The 18059-nt window shown below is 42.8% G+C and overlaps 1 protein-coding gene across 2 annotated transcripts in view; it reads left to right on the top strand.

The window, feature by feature from the left end:
* DLG5 (discs large MAGUK scaffold protein 5) overlaps positions 1-18059 on the top strand; it is a 194605-nt gene that overhangs the window by 65854 nt on the left and 110692 nt on the right. For both annotated transcript variants that reach the window (XM_090057165.1, XM_090057164.1), the window contains exon 2: positions 13258-13326. In XM_090057165.1, the coding sequence (XP_089913291.1) occupies positions 13258-13326 (69 nt within the window). The remainder of the gene's footprint in view (positions 1-13257; positions 13327-18059) is intronic.

Raw genomic sequence — 18059 nt, 5'->3', positions numbered from 1 at the left:
TTACTGCAACCTAATAAGGATGCACGTGTAGATGCTGAGAATTTATTGTGGTGCTCATCAGGAAACTGCAGCAAACGTCTTGTGTAGACATGCCCAGTGGGAACTACTAACACAGGATGCAAAGGAAGCAGATGTACTGAACTACTTTACCTCAGTCTTCACAAAAAAATTAAGCTGAAGCTTGACATCTAATAAGAATTATCTGGATAAAGAAGGAGGGAAGCTGAGGGAGGAGATAACAAAAGATGGTCAGCAGGGCCAAAGAACAGGGCACTGTAGGAACTGTGGCAGAGGCGATCTTGGAGCCCTTGCTAATGATCTTCATGAAGTCATGGGAGATGGGCCAGGTGCCAGATGATTGGAAAAGGGCCAACATAGTGCCCCTTAAAAAAGATACAAAAAGAGGACCAAGAGGGGAACTATAGACTAGTTAGCTTAACCTTAATAACTTGGAAGTTACTGGACTGTATCCTAAGGAAGGCTTTGGAAGCATCTGGAAGAGGAAAGGCTGATCACAAGCAGCCTGTCTGGATATATGAAAAACAAATCCTATCAAACAAATGTGATCTCCTCCTTTGACAGAGTAACTACTTCAGTGGATGAAGGGAATACTGCAGATACACTGTATCTGGACTTCAGCAAGGCTTTTGACAGTCCTGCATGACCTTCTCATGAGAAACTGGAGAAATATGGGCTAAATAAAACTAAGGTGGATTGATAACTGGCTCAGTAGGTGCAAGTGAAGGGTAATTTTTAACTGGTCCATGTTGGAATGGTGGGAGGTTTGGAGTGGAGTCCCACGGGGGTCTGTTCTGGGCTCGCTGCTGTTCCATATGTTAATTAATTATCTGGATGCTGGCATAGAAAGCTTCTTGAGCAAGGTTGCAGATGACAAAACTGGGAAGGATTGCAAACATGCTGGAGGATGCAGGCACACTCCAGAAGGATTTTGACAGTTTGGAAAGCTGGGCTAGAGCTAACAGGATGCAGTGCAATGCATATGAAAACAATGTGCTACACCTTGGGAAGAATAATCAAAAACACAAATACAAAATGGATGATTAACTTCTCTGGATGGCAGCACTATTGAGAAGGATATGGGAGTCTTGGTAGATAACAGGTTCAGTACAAGTTTGCAGAATGATACAGCGACACAAAAAAACGCAGTTTTGGATGCATCAGTAGAATCATGCCTCTGCTTAGCACTGGGTAGGCCTCATCTGGAGTGCTGCATGCAGTTCTGGACTCCACATCTTAAAAAGGACATCAAGAAGTTAGAGAGGGGTCCAGAGGTAGGCAGCGCAGATGATCAAGGGCTTCGAAAGCAATTCGTACAAGGAGAGGCTGAAGGAGATAGGCATGTTCAGTTTGTGGAAAAGGCACTTAAGAAGGGGTCATGAGAGCAATCTTCATATACTTGAAGGGTTGCCATAAAGATGGGAGAAAGCACGTCTCTCTTGCTGCTGAGAACTGAATGCACACCAATGGCTTGAAGTTGAAGCGAAGTAAATTTTAGATTGGATAACCAGAAAAAAATCTTTACTGTTAGAATAGTGTGACAGTGTAATCATGAGCGACTGGTGCCTCCTTATGGGGGGGGCACATGCCCTCCCTGCGACTCGTCCAACCGGGGGGGGGGGGTGCTGTTCTCTCCGTGGCTGATATTGTTGCGCCAAGGGAGAGGTCAATCCCACGGCCAATCTCACTGCCCCGGGGGGACTCCCGTGATGGCTGATGGCTGCAGCTGCTTCTTGGAGCAGTTGCAGTGATTGCTCGGTGTTTGCAGGGGGGGCACCAGCACTCTCAGGGGCTGCACGTGCAGCCCCTACACATTGCCACTGAGTGTAATAGAGTCCACAACTTGCCTAGTCAGCCTGTGACTGAAGGCGTTCAAAAATAGGTTGGATGGCTGCTGGTTGGAGATGGTCTAGGTGTAGCTGTGCCTAAGTTCTGTTGGTATGTCCCATATTTCTGGGCTGTGTTTTTAAGCCTTCTTCTTAGGCATTGGGTGTTGGCTACAGCCAAGTCTGGGGACTTTGCCTGGGGTGTGCCAGTGCTCCTGCTGGGACCAAAGCCAGAGGTTCCTGGCTAAAGGGTCTTGTTCTTCCACTCAGGGTCAGACCTATCACCATATTTGGGGTCAGAAAAGAAATCCCCTGTGATACGTTTGGTTTGGACTCTGGGGAAGCCTTTCTCTGTAGCGGTGAGCATGGCCCTCTCTACTTGTGACCTCTTGAGCATATATTGACAACATTTTATAGAAGCAGGACATTGGCTGCCATGGTTCCCCTGCCTTAGCTGTGGCAGGTTAGGGTGTTAGGTCTGTGTTGTCAGGGTTGACGATAATCTCAGGCAGAGTTTAGATTATGGATTGTATAGGATAATTTGGATAGTGATGATCTTACCTGAGGCACAGGGTTGGACTAGATGACCTCTGGAGCCCCTTTCCAGGTCTTTCCTATGACTCAATGGACGCATCTACACATCACTCTACAGCAATATAGTGATGTGCTACGTTGCCTTATGGTGCACTAGGATGATGTAGTAATCACTTCTGTCTACATGCGGTTGCCAGCTACACCACTGTAGCAGTGCACTCCCTGGGTATAGTGTGCTACTGTGGTGGTGTAGTGGCAAAATGTAACCGTGTGCTGCATCCACGATGCAGTAACTGCCCGTACTGTGCCGTGCTTTAGTACTTCCTTTTGGAAGTACTAAAGCACGGCTCTGTAATAACATCGCCGTATGGCAATGTGTAGACATATCCTATGTATAATAAATAATGAAAGGATGATTCAAGCTTTAAGGCATGCATCCATTTTGAGACTTGTCTTTATTTTTTATATTAATACTTTTAAATTAAAACAATGTAATATGAATGCCCAGAAGTGAAAGAGAAATAAAGCTTATAACAGTTTCACAGGAATATTGAGTGTTAAGGACTGCATGGAACACTTGGAAGATAAAAAATGTTGTAAACTGTAGCTATTTAATTCTGTAGAAAGCAGTTCATTGTTTCCATTTAGCTCTCACCTAGTGCTTAAAGACTGAAATGAAGAATGCTGTACTTTAAGGCACAGTTTAAAAAAAAAAACTTTAATTGATATGTATTGTTTTACTATAAAAGTGTAACTTGAAAGTGAATAGTGAACGTTGTGTCTAAAAAGCACAAGGAGAGGAGAAACACCTTGCTATCACTAGTATGACCAAGCCTCCATAATGATTTCTACCCTGGTTGTACCCTTTTGCTTGGAATTCCTGTCAGCTCAGACTTAAAGGAAAGTAAGTGTGAAACACCTGAAATAAAGATGGGCATCAATGGAAGCAAACTTCCTGTTGAATGTACTACAGCAAGATTAGGGCTTTGTCTAAGCATCACATGATTTACCAGAAGAACTTAGCACTTGAATGACTGTGCACTTCACGGTTTGTGACAAACCTGACCACACAGGCTTCTAAGAAAAGAATTGCCTAGGAGATCAAGCATGATAGGTCCATGTGATTCTTTAGCTCCTTGGGCTGTTTTTCTTGTGATGTGAAAGGCAACGGGAGCATTGTAAACTGGGTCATTTCCAGTTTTAATCAAACTTTTATCTCCCCCACAGCAAGTGGGAGTTCTGCCAAAGTCAGTTTAGTTTGGTGCACTGAGATGTGGATAAACAAACGTTTGTCACACTGCCCTCTCATTCGGAGTATTGGACCTCTGTCAGAAAAAGTGTTTGCTGACAAAAAGTTGAATCATCTGGCATCTAAAGGAAGGAAAAGGAGGTGGGAGGAGAAGCAAAGCTTAATTAACAATGAAAATGTTCAGCAACGTAGTAGGGAGAGAGTTGTTTAATGTCACTGTTCTTTATGAAGGTGTACCAAACGTAATAAATATACTTAGAGTAGGTGCTCATTTGGGGCTCAGCCCTGCAAGGAGCTGAGCACAGTAAAGTTACATACACATCAGAAAATTGCAGCCTGTTGGCCTTACCTTTTTGAGGTCATGTTCTGCTACCTTAAAGGGGGAAGAGACTTTCTAAGGGGATATGTTATCCTGCATTGAAAGAGTATCCCAAAGTAAAAGGGTACTTTAATAAGCAAAGCTTACGACTGTATAGTTGCTCACCTGTTCTCTTATTTTCTAATTGTATGACATGGATTTTCAGAAGTGCAAGGGCAGGGTTTGTTAGTAGGTGATTAGGATTTTCTTAACTAAACTACAAAGATAAATCTTTTTTTAAATATTTCAAGTTGGAAAATGCCTGTTTTTTTTCTCTCAAATATTTGTTCATTAAATATATGTAGAAATGGATTACTTTATAAGAAATAGTACCATACTTAGTTCTAAGATGAGGATTTTTCCCGTTTAACGTGGGGAGGTGGAAAGCCCTTCATCTTACAGTCGAGTGCCAGAGCAGTGCACGGGCACTTAGCTTTGTGGCTTGAGCTCCAGCCCCTACCCTCCTGCTGCCAGCCCCCACTGCCTATGCAGCCCTTTCACCCCCTCCACACAGCCTCTTCTCCTTCATCTGTCATTTTCTTCCCACCCCCTGCCCTTATTCATTTATGCAGGCTCTATCTCAGGGGCAGGCAATTATTTTGGGCGGAGGGCTGCTTACTGAGTTTTGGCAAGCCATGGAAGGTCGCATGACAGGCAGCCCAGGGCAGATTAATATTAACTTTCTAAATTTTTTAGGGACCCGGCGGGCCAGATAGAATGGCTTGGCAGGCCGCATCTGGCCTGCGGGATGTATTTTGCCCACCCCTGCTCTATATAAACCGCAGCCAAGGACACTGACCCCAGCCCAGCCTCGTAGTAGTGGCATGCAGCCCACATAGGTACTGCAAGCACTGGGTTAGGGTTGTGCTCAGTGCCGTAAACTAGAATGGGGATGCAGCCTGCTGGTGCAGAGTAAGCAGGGCTCGTGGAGGTTGGGGTGTGGGGGATGGGGGTGAGCAGAGGCTGGAGGGGGAAGGGAGAAACTAAGGCTGCATAAGGGCAAGCGGGGAAGGCATGAGGCAAGCTGCTTACCCCTACCTATTCCACTGCCTATCCCCCTGTAGCAGTAGAGGGGGATGAATTAAAGATGTTTTGCCAATAATTAGATTATGTACCCAGAAAACTGTGTGTATGTGTACAGATTTTCCATATATAGAATCTGATTATTGGGGGTTGTATTAAATTTGGGTCTCTTAGATTTGGGTAAATACGATATTAACAGCACCCTGATTGAGGTTTTTGAGTGAGTTACTCTGTGCTTTAATTACTAGTTCCTATGATGGATATAAATAACTGCCTTTGAATGGGGCCCGGTATATAGTATAAAACTGGTCAGAATATGACTTATTCAGTGGTGGAGGAAGGACAGTGCGACAGGGAAGGGTAAGAATGTAGAGGGCCTGGGCTTCTGGCTTTCTTGCAGTGAAGGATTTTGTAGTATCCTGAAATTATGCTTCTGTCAGTATTGTGTACTTGAGTTTGGGCTCATATGCCATTTTGGTAGCACAACAGCAGTCATGGGGTGTCATGGTGGGATTCTCATTTGATCTCACTTATCCTTTTATACAGAAAAAAATAATCTTACGTTCTTGCTTGATTTCTAACTAACACAGTGGTGATGGCTGGTATTGTGTGGCACAACAGTGCTGAGGTTCAAAGAGACAGAAGGAGATAAAATGTCTTTTAGTTTTAGATTCTTGTACATTCCGGAGGGTGGGGGAGATGTTTGTTTTTTCCTTCGGTATTATCCTAAAATTCATGAATATCCTTTACATTTTTTCTCCCATTTCCCTTTATCCATGTCTTTTTCTAATTGGAGTAACGATTCATACTGAGAATTCAATTGAGATGGTCATGAATGTGTTATTTACAGTAACATGGAAGAGAAAGGTGAACTGAGAAGGCAAATGAGAGCCAGTACCTCTCAAATTTCCTCTGAGGTAATGAACAGGGATCCGGGTTTTCCATTTGCCATGGAAAAATGCGGTACAACCCAGATGTTCTCATTTTAAGGAGAAAAAGGCAGGAAATAGTGAGTTTCCCTTTGCAGATTTGCAGAGTTCCTGTCTGCAAGGGGCTGAGGGGAGTGGGAGGAAGGTGGTCAGGCAGGTGGCACCATGTGCACAGGTACACATGCACATGGCTGCCAGGCAGCCTGGAGAACAGCTCCTGCAACTCTGTGGATAAGCCCAGGGGGTGATGGAGGGGCATGTGGTGTAAGGTGCAAGACTTGGGGTCTGGGTCCATGTGTGGCCGCAGGGAGCGGAATGGAGCTGTGGGTGGCTTGTCTGGGGGAGGTGGTTGAGGGTCTGGCTTCCCACTGCTGCATGCACACCTGGGGGAGATTGGGGGGCATATGCCCCCAGATTTGTGTGTGGGGCAGGGTGACCTGCTTGCTGCGGGCTCAAGCTTGGGCTTCCTGTCTTGCTGCCCTCCACCCAGGGCCTCTGTGGCCCAGTGGGCAGGACCTGGTGCAGCAGGGCAGAGTGAGCTGGAGAGGCTTGTGCCACTTCTGGGCACCCCACATAGCCATGGTGAGGTGCTCCCTGCCCAGCCCACAGCAGTGGGGATGGTAGTGTGGAGTTGTGTCCCCTGCTGCTGCCAGGCGGGGAGGGGGCACCTCACCATGGCTGCATGGGGCTCCCAGCAGTGGCACAAGCCTTCCTACCCTGCTTCTGCTCTTCTTCACCAGGTCCCACCTACTGCCCCGTAGAGGCCCCAGTGAGGAGGGCAGGAGGGCGGGAAGCCTGAGTCTGTGGCAAGCAGCCCGCCACAGGCTCAGACCTGGCCATGCTGCCCATGGGGGAGGGAAAGCCAGGCTTGGCTCTGCTGCAGCAGCCACTGTCTCCTGTGGGTGGCAGCTGGGGCTTGGGTGCTACTGCAGGGATGCAGGGACCTGCCCTCATAGCCTTGGCAGCAGGGCTTGGCGTGGGGGCCTGTGGCTTGGGAGAGAGGGGCAATGGCATAGTCAGGGCACCAGCATATTGGGGCTGGTCAGCACCACAAAACAGTGGCTGGGAACAGCTGCAGCTGGACCTGCATCTTGGTGAGTGAAGGGGGCAGAGGGAGCTCTGATTTTTTTTCCATGATAAAACCCCCAAAATTTAAATACCAAACTTATAGGTATTTAGAATGTATTTTATTATAGTGATTGAGGCACTGGTAGGCTTCCAAATTGCTTTAAAATTAAAATTAAACTATATTAATAAAACATTGTGTTTAACTGATTTCTTTCTCTCCCTCTTTCTTTCTCTCTTTCTCTCTTTATTAACCTTCCAAATAAGTATCAGAACAATAATACTCTTCACAGATTCCAGCTCATGAACAATTTACAGTGACATTTTCAATTAAATATCTACAGTTTCTTCCCAAATGAGTTTGTGTTCTTAAAATTTAGAATTTTCCTGTGAAAATATGCTAAAAGGATTTTTTTTAATGTTAGAAAGAATCTGAAAACGTAAATATTTCTCTCTATCTATGGTTACATCTATAGCTAGATAAATATCTATAAAAATATATATCTATAAAAATACAAAATAAAAGTTTTCAGATTCTTTTAAAATGATATGTATCACTTTCAGATTCTTTAAAAAAATTATAAAAAATATAAATATTCTGGAAAGAGAAACTATTTTACCAAGCACTTTAAAGAATATAGTATTTAGAGATGTTGATGAAATGCCTCCAAGTATAAACTTTTAGCTAATTCATACTTTGTTGCATTTCTGACCATTTTCTACCCCAATAACACTAATACGGATAAACATTAGCTGCAGCATTTTATCCTCTAAAATTATCCTCTAAATTGTACTTGCTTATTGTAGGGTTCTTGAATTAAGCCTTTCTATAGATGAATATGAATTAAAATTATTTAACAAAGTGAAATATAATTTCTGAAATCAGCCAATGCCAAAGTTTACCTGAAAATATTTAAAATCAGGTCAACAACAGATCAAATATTCCCCACTCATATTGTTTATATCCTTATTAAAATATCCAGAATAAGAGTGCTGTTTTTACATCACATTTTTTAGGAGTATTCTACTGCAAAGTCGGGCATCTTTGAAATCCAGATTTATTCTTTAAAAAAAAAATCATTTTTCACAGTATTTTTTCTTGATTAAAAATGTTATTCTGGTTAAACAGTGCTCAAATTCTGTCCGTTGAAGGAGAAACTGTTAGTCAAAACTTCATTTTAAAATGTATGTGTGTGAGAGAATAAATATGAGCTGATTGATGTAATGGAAAAAAATGATGTTTTGGGGTGGGGGGAGAAAAAACATAGACCAATTGGGCAGATGGAAAAAGAAAGAGAAGGGGAGAGGGTGTAGCCAGTGAAAACTTTGTATCCCAGAAGGCATTTTAGACATCACATTGATGACTTTACCTGTGTTTTTGCATCCTTGTTTGCATATTTTTTTTTTCTCTAATAAGGTCTCAATTCTTCATATACTTTGGCAGTCTTGAGCCTTCATGAATTACATTGATTTAAATGAGACTCTGGCTCTGCTTCTGATATGTTAGTGCCTTGGGGCATTCATAACATAGAATCGAGGTGTCATAGCCCCTAGTATGCGTCTAGTGCCATGTAAGTGATAATACTTGCTATATTTGTAATACACATTTTACTCTTGGCGGAGTTGAGTTTAGAGTATTGCTTGAAGACACACATCTACATCAAAAGAAACATTGATGTAATGCTTGATTCTCAGTCCAAACTTAAAATACATTCACTTTGACTGATGCAGACTTTGGAACTATCAAGATGTCTGACATGCTTATTATGAATTTTTGGCTACGTATTAAATGTGACTGTTGAAAGAGTAATATTGAGATGATGGTGGGGGGAAGTGTACAACATTTTTTTTCTTTGTTGAATTTTTGGCTTTTCTTCAGTAGTTATTTAACTTAATTTCTGAGCTTCTTTCAGTCATTTATTCATTTTTACATCCAGGTGCCTTGAAGTCTGTGTATATATAGATGTGAAAAGGAAGTGCAGAAATACATGGTTTACCCATGTTTGCACATGAGTACTGGCAGGGTCAGAAACTACCCAGACCTCATGGGTCTCAGACAGCTACCTTTAATCACAAGAACTTTTTTTTTCCTTTCCAGTTATTCTTGAGTCCCTTGACTCTCAGTATTTTTGCAAAATAGAAAAACTAGTCAAGTATGTGTCCTTAATGGGATAGTTTCAAGGGCATTGGAGCTCTCCTGGTTATTCCTTTGTCAGAAATTCTGAAAGAGGGACAGAATCCATTAACAGGGCCAGTGACCAGTAAGTTTTTCTCGACTTTCTGTTAAACAGCAGAATACTAGAAAAGGCAAGCAGCTGGAAGCCTAAAGGTATTTAGGCATCTAAATCCCTATTGCATTCTTTAAGGCTCTGGGCTAAAGTGATTTTGTAGATGTAATTTAATTAGCTTCCATGTCTTGAGACCTACATTCATTTTGCGCGCGAGTTCTTCATTAAATTGATCTTACTCTGGCAAAGAGTTTTCTATATCATAAACCTCCCCAGTTAAGTCAATGTGTGCACCAATTTGGGTGCTGACAGAAATGCAGCTCCCCACTGTAACTGAGAATGCTTTTTAGGAAGCATTCTGAGTTGCAACAACCAACTGGACCAAACAGAAGTTCACTGTTGGTTCCAGGCAGGAGGGGAATCTAGCTGCTAGCTGTGAGCCTCCAACTAGTCTCCCTTAGCAATGGCCTCTTCCCTGCCAGTCATATTGTTTCAGAATGGGAGAAGGGAAAGGAAGCAGAAGGAGCTCCTTTTAGGATTTCTGCAGCCAGGACTGGAGGGTGGGATAAATGAAAGGGAGCCCCCTCACCTTGGTGGGGGTCAGGCTCCAATACACCGACACCACCCTCCAGCAGGGGCTGAAAAAGCTGCAGACTGAATTCCCTGTGCTCCCTTTCTCCAATCCCATTCTGAAAACAGCTCAGGAGCTGGGAGACAGGCAGACACAAGTTACAGAAGTCGCTATGTTTTGAAATGTCTTTATCTGAATCCTCATGCAATGAGGGTTCAGATTTTCACCAAATTGGCCATTTTTGAAGTGGTCTTCAGCTATGCAGCTGTGTTTGGTCACAGCTACAGACTGCTTTAGCTAGATTGGGAGAAAATAGTCACTTTTCTCTGCACCATGTATCTTCAATTCCTGCTTATTCTGGGCTACTGGAGATACTGCAGGTCAGGAGTGTAGTGCATGGTATAAATGTTGTGAAGCTTACACCACAACCTCAAGCATGGGAGGGCCCCAGAATAGGCCTCAGTCTTGGCCAGCATGCACCATTTACAGGCAGGGCTGCTGGTTCCACTGCGGCAGCTGCTAGGGCACCTGCTTGGCTTCCCCAGCTTCCAGTGGCTTCCCCTTTTGCCCCTAATGCAGTGCTTGTTCTGTGCCTTAGGTAGGGAACGTGCAGCTGGTTAGGAGCTTGGGGCTAGGGCTGGCAGGATCATGGAGTCTGGAGCCCATGCCCTGTGGGGCAACAGGAGCTCAGAGCTCAGGTGGGTAGGGTGTGGGGTGTGAGGGGAGGTGGGGACACCCCTCCCTCCCATGGTGCACAGCCCCTGCTGCTGGTGGCAGCAGCAGGTGGAAGGCATTCATCGCTAGTGCAGATGTGGCTACCCAGTGGTTCCAGCCAGTTCCGGGAGTTGCACTGGTGGCAAGGAGCGGAGCCAGGCCAGCTTGGGTGTATAGTATGGGGCTCATATGCTGCTCCCGGGACTCGTGCACCACTAGGGGGGAAGCCCCACATGATGGAGCTGGTGGCCTAGTCCTATTCCCTGCCACTACATGCAGCTTCTGGGACTCTGTTGGAAGTGGAGGGGAGCCTTACCCCCTGCTTCCCAGTGGAGTCCTGTGAGCTGCACATGGAGGCAGGGAAAGCAGCTGGCTCCATTGCTCAGAGCTTCCCTGCTGTGGCATATGAGTCCCAGGAACTGTATACAATCCCTACATGATAGAGGCTCATTGGCCTGGCTCTGTGCCTTTCTGCCATGTGCAGTTTCCAAAACTGGCTGGAGCAATGAGCAGCTGGGTAGCTGTACCTGCACAGGCCATGAGCTCCCGGAGGGCCTGGTGCTGGTGCCACTAGTAGCAGAGGGGGAGAACATGTAGGGGGTTCCCCATACCTCCCTACCCTCCCTCACACCCATACCCTGCTCGCACCCCCCACATGTATACAAATACTCACAACACCCAACATACCGTACACCTCTATGCACACACACAGCCATACCCTTTCTCAACCTCCTTCCCTGCCCCCCCCCGATATATAAGAGTAGGGCTTTATTTTTGAGCTATTATGCAATTACTTTTATACGCACTGCACAAATGTCTGTAAACCAGGATGAAAATATTTTTTGAAATAAAACTAAAATACATTATAGTAGATGTTTGACTTTTAGTATATGATTTAGTTTTTTTCTGGTTTCAAGATGCCCTCCTGCCTTTCCCCCCAGAGTAGATCCAGGGACAAGGGGAAGGACTAGGGGGTCAGGGGCTAGGGGGTGGGACTAGATGGCTACTGGGGGCAGGGCACCTGTCAAGGGCACCGAGCGTCCATTATGACCCTTGGCAACTCACCAGAACGCACTAAATGGCCCTCCAGCTGAAATAATTGCCCCCCTCTGGGTCATCAGTTTATATCAGCTGAGTATCTAGCCCTCTCATTTTTAGGTGGTTCATTTATTTGTGTGTCAAGAAAAAAGAAGTATCTCTTGTTTTATTATGCCATCTTCTTTGTTGCAAATAATCAGCTACTTTTATGGGTAGTGTGCTTCAATGTACCATGAAGAACGAAGACAAGAAAAACTAGTATCTTTGTATCTCCAGTACAAAAAAGCAGCAAAAAAGACTGGTATTTAACAAACCAATCGTTCAGCCTTCATGCCCTTCCCTCTTCATCCCGTAGAATAGGGAGGAAAGCAAAACTGAAGCATGAGAGAGAAAGTGTAAGACTGAAAAAGGAAGTGTCTTAACTCTAGCCAAGTCCTGAAAATCCTGATACTTTCTCTTTGGGCCAGGTTACTGGGGTTCAGACTTCAAATCTTAGTCTGGATAGAAATTCCCTTGACTTGTGACACATTTCAGATAATATTAGCCTCTAATTTATATCCCATTCCCCATCTATTTCTGTGAGCTCCTTCTGCGGGTTGAAGGAGGATTACTTAGATTGTAAGGTCTCCCGGTAGGACGTGTTTCTCCCACCTGAAGAGTATCTACAATTTTTCAGACAAATAAATAAGACAGACAGTTTTGAAGTTTTATTCTTGTAAGGTGATGGCAGAAACAAAAGCACTGAAATTAATCTTCTAAATTCTGGCGGCTCTGCTGGCTGCTTCTCATTGCCACTGCCGCATACTCCCTGGGGCCTTCCCAAGTACCCCCGGGGGGCATGTACCCCTGGTTGACAACCCCTGCCATAGGTCCTTTTCAACAGGCACTAATCTCATTTTTCTCTTGTGTGAATGGGTGATCATATAAGAGCATGGGTGATCCAAGCCAGATCAAATGTCACTTTGACAGTAGGAGACCACCAAATTAAGAACTGAAAGAGGTGAAGAATAAAGGAAAAATTCCAGAACTTGCACATGACGAAGGGAAATGTGGCAAAGTTGTATATACAGCATGTGTTTGAGTCTGAGCAATTTTAAGAAGTGCTTGGTTAGCCCTAAGAACTTAAAATTCAAGAGTCTTGGTGGGAAAAGATCCACTAGAGAGAGGTGACTTAAATGTTTTTTGCTTAATCATATTAATGCCAGGTTGCTGTCATGGCACTCATAGTTGAACACAAATTCTCATCATGGTTAACATGTTCAGAAGTGATTTTGGCAACCAGGGCTGTTATGCTTATTGAAAATAAATAGGATCCAATTGAAGACAGAGTCTCGTTTAGATTTTTAACACTGCAACAGAAATCACTCACTGCTGCTGGCTTTGTAATTTAAACAATTAAACAAAGCTAAATTTGTACTTTCAGTTTAGCAGACTTAAGTTGCGTTAAGCACTAGTAATACTAGTGTATCATTTTGCTCTGTGGAGTCATCCCTTCCCTCGCATGTTTTGTACTTGGGGACCTTACCACTGAATTAGTAATCTGTTTGAAAATGAACACAAATCTATCCTCATCTTAGATTTCCGTATGTTAGAGAAGTTTGGGCTCTCCAGTCTAGGGTACTGGGAGTCTAGCCTGTCATGAAACGATATCAGATTGATTTGAAAAGGATGCAAATCAACTTATGGGGTTTTTTTTCTTCCCAGGTTCCACTTACAGTGTGCTGTCCATAATGCCATCTGATTCAGAAAGCAGCAGTTCTCTAAGTAGCATTGGTATGTATTATATCTAAGCTTAATGTGGGAATCTTCTGTCTGGGAGAGTCTGGGGAGTAAAAAAAAATGTTTGTTTAGCTACTGGATGGCTGAATGGATCTCAATGGCTTTTGTTTTGTATAGTAATATAACTGTCGCTAAACCATGGGAGACTTGCATGTCTGCACGATGAAAAAGTATACTTTGGTGCAGAAAGGTTAAAATATTTTCATAGCTAAAGGTAACTGCCTAGAAATAGCTGCCAATAAAATCTTTTAAACTTGGATGAATTGCATGAAATAGCTACAGTTTGCTGAGTTACATATTAAATGAATATAACAGCAGTATTGTTAAGATGATATCTGTATATTTCAGTTTTTAAGTTGTAACAAGATAAACATACCTGAGAAACACAGAATAAAAAAAGTTTTATCCAACATTATCTAGTTTTAAAAAAATTACTAGCAGTTGTAGGACTTGAATAATTTGAAATATTTTTTTCTTACATTGTTTTGTTTTTAAGGGAACTCGGGGAAGGTAATGTTTGGAGAGTGGGAGAGAGATAAGTGGTCTAAAAATAAAAATAAAAGTTGAAATACTAATTTTCGCTGCCAGCTTTTTCGTTGTTTCACAAATACAGATGAAATGGTTTTGAAAAATGTATGAAAGTGATTAATCTTAAAATAAGGTCTTGAGTTATTTTTAAATAACTCATTTTTAAATTCCATGTGTTGTTTCAGACATCTGTAGGCTTCTCTGACAGCATGAGGCAAGTCAGTTGTCTGTAAAAGGATATTGGGAGACATCTGTTGCAGTTACTGGGTTGAATTTGTAACTCAACATGAAACAACAGGCTTTCACTCCTGATTAAAACTGTTTGCTAGAAAAATGAAAAGCTGGGACATGTTGGTGTGACTTTTATCAAGCCAAAACATGTATAGCTGCTTCCAGCACTGAAAGCTAGAAAAGGCATATATAACAAAAAAAAATTTTAGTGCATTGGATGGACTTACTAAAGTTATTAGAGGGTGATTCTTTCTCTGTGGGTAACTTTTTAGAATTGTAATAGAGAAGGGGGAGCTGAATTGATAGTTGTCTTTTAAAAAATGGGGGAAATAAAACATTTTACTTCAATTCTGTCTCTCCAGCACTTCTGCATACTTTAAGGCTAGGGACAGACATTACACACAAATCAGTTTAAGCGATCAGAAACTGGTTTACCTGTAACAGAACAGATGTTCAGTGCACATTAACCAGTTTGAAAATGGCTGAAACTGGTTTGAGAGAAACCTGGTTGAATGTAGTATATCAGACTCAAGAGATCTGGCTCAAACCAGCTTATGCAATGTCTGTCCCAGACCCCTTGATGGTTTAAGATAAACCAGACATCCCCAGCATCCCAGCACGCTCTCTGGGCTGGGCAGGGCTCTGCTCCATATCAGGGTTGGCCCCTCCCCTCTGCATCTGCCTGGCTTCTCCATGCTAAACAGGAATTATTCCCCACTGCTGGCCCTATGCTTTACCAGACACCTCTGGATTAGCTAACAGACCACATGCTGGCTACAGTCTCTGCTGTGGGAGAAACAAAGGCAGACAGGCTTTTTGGAGCTAATCAACAGGTAGCTTAATGTCTTTCCTTGGAAACATTTGAGAAGTTGGTTGCATCCTCCATTCCCCCCTCAGCTCTCTGCTAAGCTCTGTGGAGCGGCAGGGAGGGCTGCTCTAGCATACCCTGGCTTCCAGACTGAGCCACTGCAGCCATGTGCCTAAATTTCCTCAGTACAGAGGGATTGTCTGTATGGTTGGAAACTAGTTCAGCCTAGCCATGTTAAACTAAACTGCAAAGGTTGAATCCATGGGTGACTGGTGCCTCCTTAGTCAGCGGCGTGCCTCTGGCACTTCCAGGTGAGCACAGTTGGCCACAAAAAGGACTGCTTCTCCTGGCACCCCCACTTCTCTGCTGGCACTCTCAGAGGGGCACTAGTGCTCTCACCTTCCCACCCCTGCCTGGGATCACTGGCTGAAAGGGGGTGCACCAGCACTCTCAGGAAGTACATGTGCACCCCCTACACATTGCAGCTGGTTGAATCAGTTTGGGCTCAGGCTTTTTGAATGTCTGTCCCTAGCCTAAATATTGTGGCTTCTCTTTTCTTAAGCCTTTTTGGGTAGAGTCTGTGGTCTGCACCTAGAGAAGACTTGCAGAAAGCAAAAGACTTGTGACTGGCTTTGATGCAGCTATGTCCTGTATTGACAATCCATGTATATTCTCATACAATGCAATTATTGTAGTATAAAAGCATTTTATGAATTTGAGTTGTTTTCTTTAGGAATCATTATTATTCTAGCCACTACCTTAGTGCACCCAATAAGAAAAATTAATAAAAAGTTCTTGTGATCTTGTTAAAATGCAGTGCTATTTTTTATTTGATAATGAATAGTGTTGCTGTATGTGCATGCTGTAAAAATTCTGCACTGCAGGGCATTTCTGTAGATCTATGGCAATTGCAATATTTTCTGCAGAGCTCAAACTTACTATTCAAATATATGCTGTATTTATTTGCATACCGCACGTACCTATTCTACAAAAATCAGTCTTCCAAAATTGAGGTGTGCGTTTTAAGTGGGAAAGCTGATTTTCTGTGCCAAAATGGAAGCATGAAAGTATGGATTGCAGCTGTAATGGCTACCATTCTTCTATGCCTGCCCCAGGCAGGGAAGGTCAGAGTTCGCTGTTCAGGGTCAGAGCGATAGTGTTAACTGTTTCACAACTGGTACTGCCAGTTCAGCAATGACTGTGAGAGGGTTAAAACTGTACCTTTTGCTGAGCAGCCAGGCTGAAGAGTTTACTCTTTCCCGCTGGTCAGGGCATCACTATGACTTTGAGAAATCTTTTTTTTCTTCATTCTGTATTCCCAAAAGGTGATTCTTTAATTTGGTATGCAAAAAAAATGGTATGCATTTTCTAGCCCTCTTAAACAAGTACATTTTCCTGCTGAATTTTGCTCCTCAATATAGTAGTCTTCCTAGTCTGTAGAGCAGCAGTTCCCAATCTGTAGTATGTGTACCACCAGTGGTATTCAGACAGCCTGTCAGTGGTACGTGTTAACAGATTTATTATAATTACTATATATGACAAAAATTTGCCAGTGGTACTTAAGATTGAACTGAAAAATTTGCTAAATTGGTGGTGCACAATCTGTCAGTTTGGGAACTGCTGCTGTAGAGAGTCTCAGACAGCCAGTCATAAATGACCACACCACAGTTGGTATTAATACTGAAACCTAATGATGGGTATTTCTAGGTTTAAGTATCATACTATTTCATTGCTACTTACTTTGAGTAGAAAATTGGTGTGCTTCTATTGATTGTAGTTTTTACAAGAATAAGGGCACAAGTTTTATGGATACTTACTTTTATTGAGTGTTGAATAAGTTAAAACGCAATAGATACGCAAATTTGGGGGAGAAGCTGTTCAGAATTGGGTAAGATATTTAATAGACTTCCAGTGTTTCTAGGTGTGATACAGAATCTTGATGCATAGTTCTTCCAAGTAATCTTCAGTTTTACGCACAAGTCCATTTGTTTAAGTTACTCATTATTTGTTGTATTTATCTTAAAAGGCACAAACCTTTTCAAAGATTCTTGATGAGACTTTCCAAGGAGGGGACTTCTCTGTAACTTGAAACTTAGGGTAACCTAGGAGTGAACAATATTTTTAATTTAGGATTCTTCATGGCTTAGCTCAAATGAAATGATTTAGCATGTGTAGTAGTATTAATAACTAAAACAGGTAAAGAGACTCATTTTGTTGCTTGAAGCTGATGTTTAATTGTGTTGCCAGACTGTAGGAAACAACTTAATGATATTTTTTATGCAAGCCAGTTAGCAACAGCAAATATTTTTGCTTCTTAATAACCATCACATACAGACAAACCTTTTTATTTTGGCAAAACTACAGCCAAATTATTGTAGCAATGATTGATTTGTTGAATGATAAGCCATTATAACTAACACTGTGTGCCAGTACCCTGAAGGCTTTATGAATTCCTTAAACTATCACCTGATAAATACTAAGTTGCTGTAGTATTTCAGAACATGTATGTAAAAAATATGCCCCAGAAAGATTGTTACACAAATAGAATGGTTTGATGGGCAGTGAAACTAACACAATTTGCAGTTTAAACATATATAGTATGGTAGAAAGGGAAAAATAAACTTTGTTAGCAAGCTAGTCTGGATGCAGTGTAAGCCTTCATGAAGATTCACTTGTATGTACAGTTTTTCCTCTTGACTTGCAGGTACCTTTCACCTTCCTTGTGATTTGGAGAGACTAGGTCATCTAGGTTAGGGGCAGACATTATGCATAAACCAGTTTAAGTGATCTGAAACTGCTTTAAACCTGTAACAGAACAGATATTCAGTGCACATGGACCAGTTTGAAAATGGCACTGATTTGAGATAAACCTGGTTGAATGTAGTATCAGACTTAACTTATTTGGGTCAAACTGCTTTATGCAGTATATTTCCCAGAACTCTTGTCGGTTTAAATTAAATGCCATGCTGTCTGGGCTGGGGTGGGGGAGGCTCTCTGCTCTACAGCAGGGCTGGCCCCTCCTTTCTGCTCCCTGACTGCAGCTCAGCAGAGACTGCAGGCATCTGCTTGGCTTTCCCCCTGCTCCCCGTCCCCTCTGCCTTATGCAGACCTCTCAGAATTAGCTAGCAGACTACATGCTGGCTACTGTCTGTGCTGTGGT

Source organism: Crocodylus siamensis, chromosome 7, assembly GCF_052110815.1.
Source record: "Crocodylus siamensis isolate JL-2025a chromosome 7, ASM5211081v1, whole genome shotgun sequence".
NCBI lineage: Eukaryota > Metazoa > Chordata > Crocodylia > Crocodylidae > Crocodylus > Crocodylus siamensis.
The sequence above is the reverse complement of the archived record's forward strand: the minus strand, read 5'-3'. Positions and strand labels throughout refer to the sequence as shown.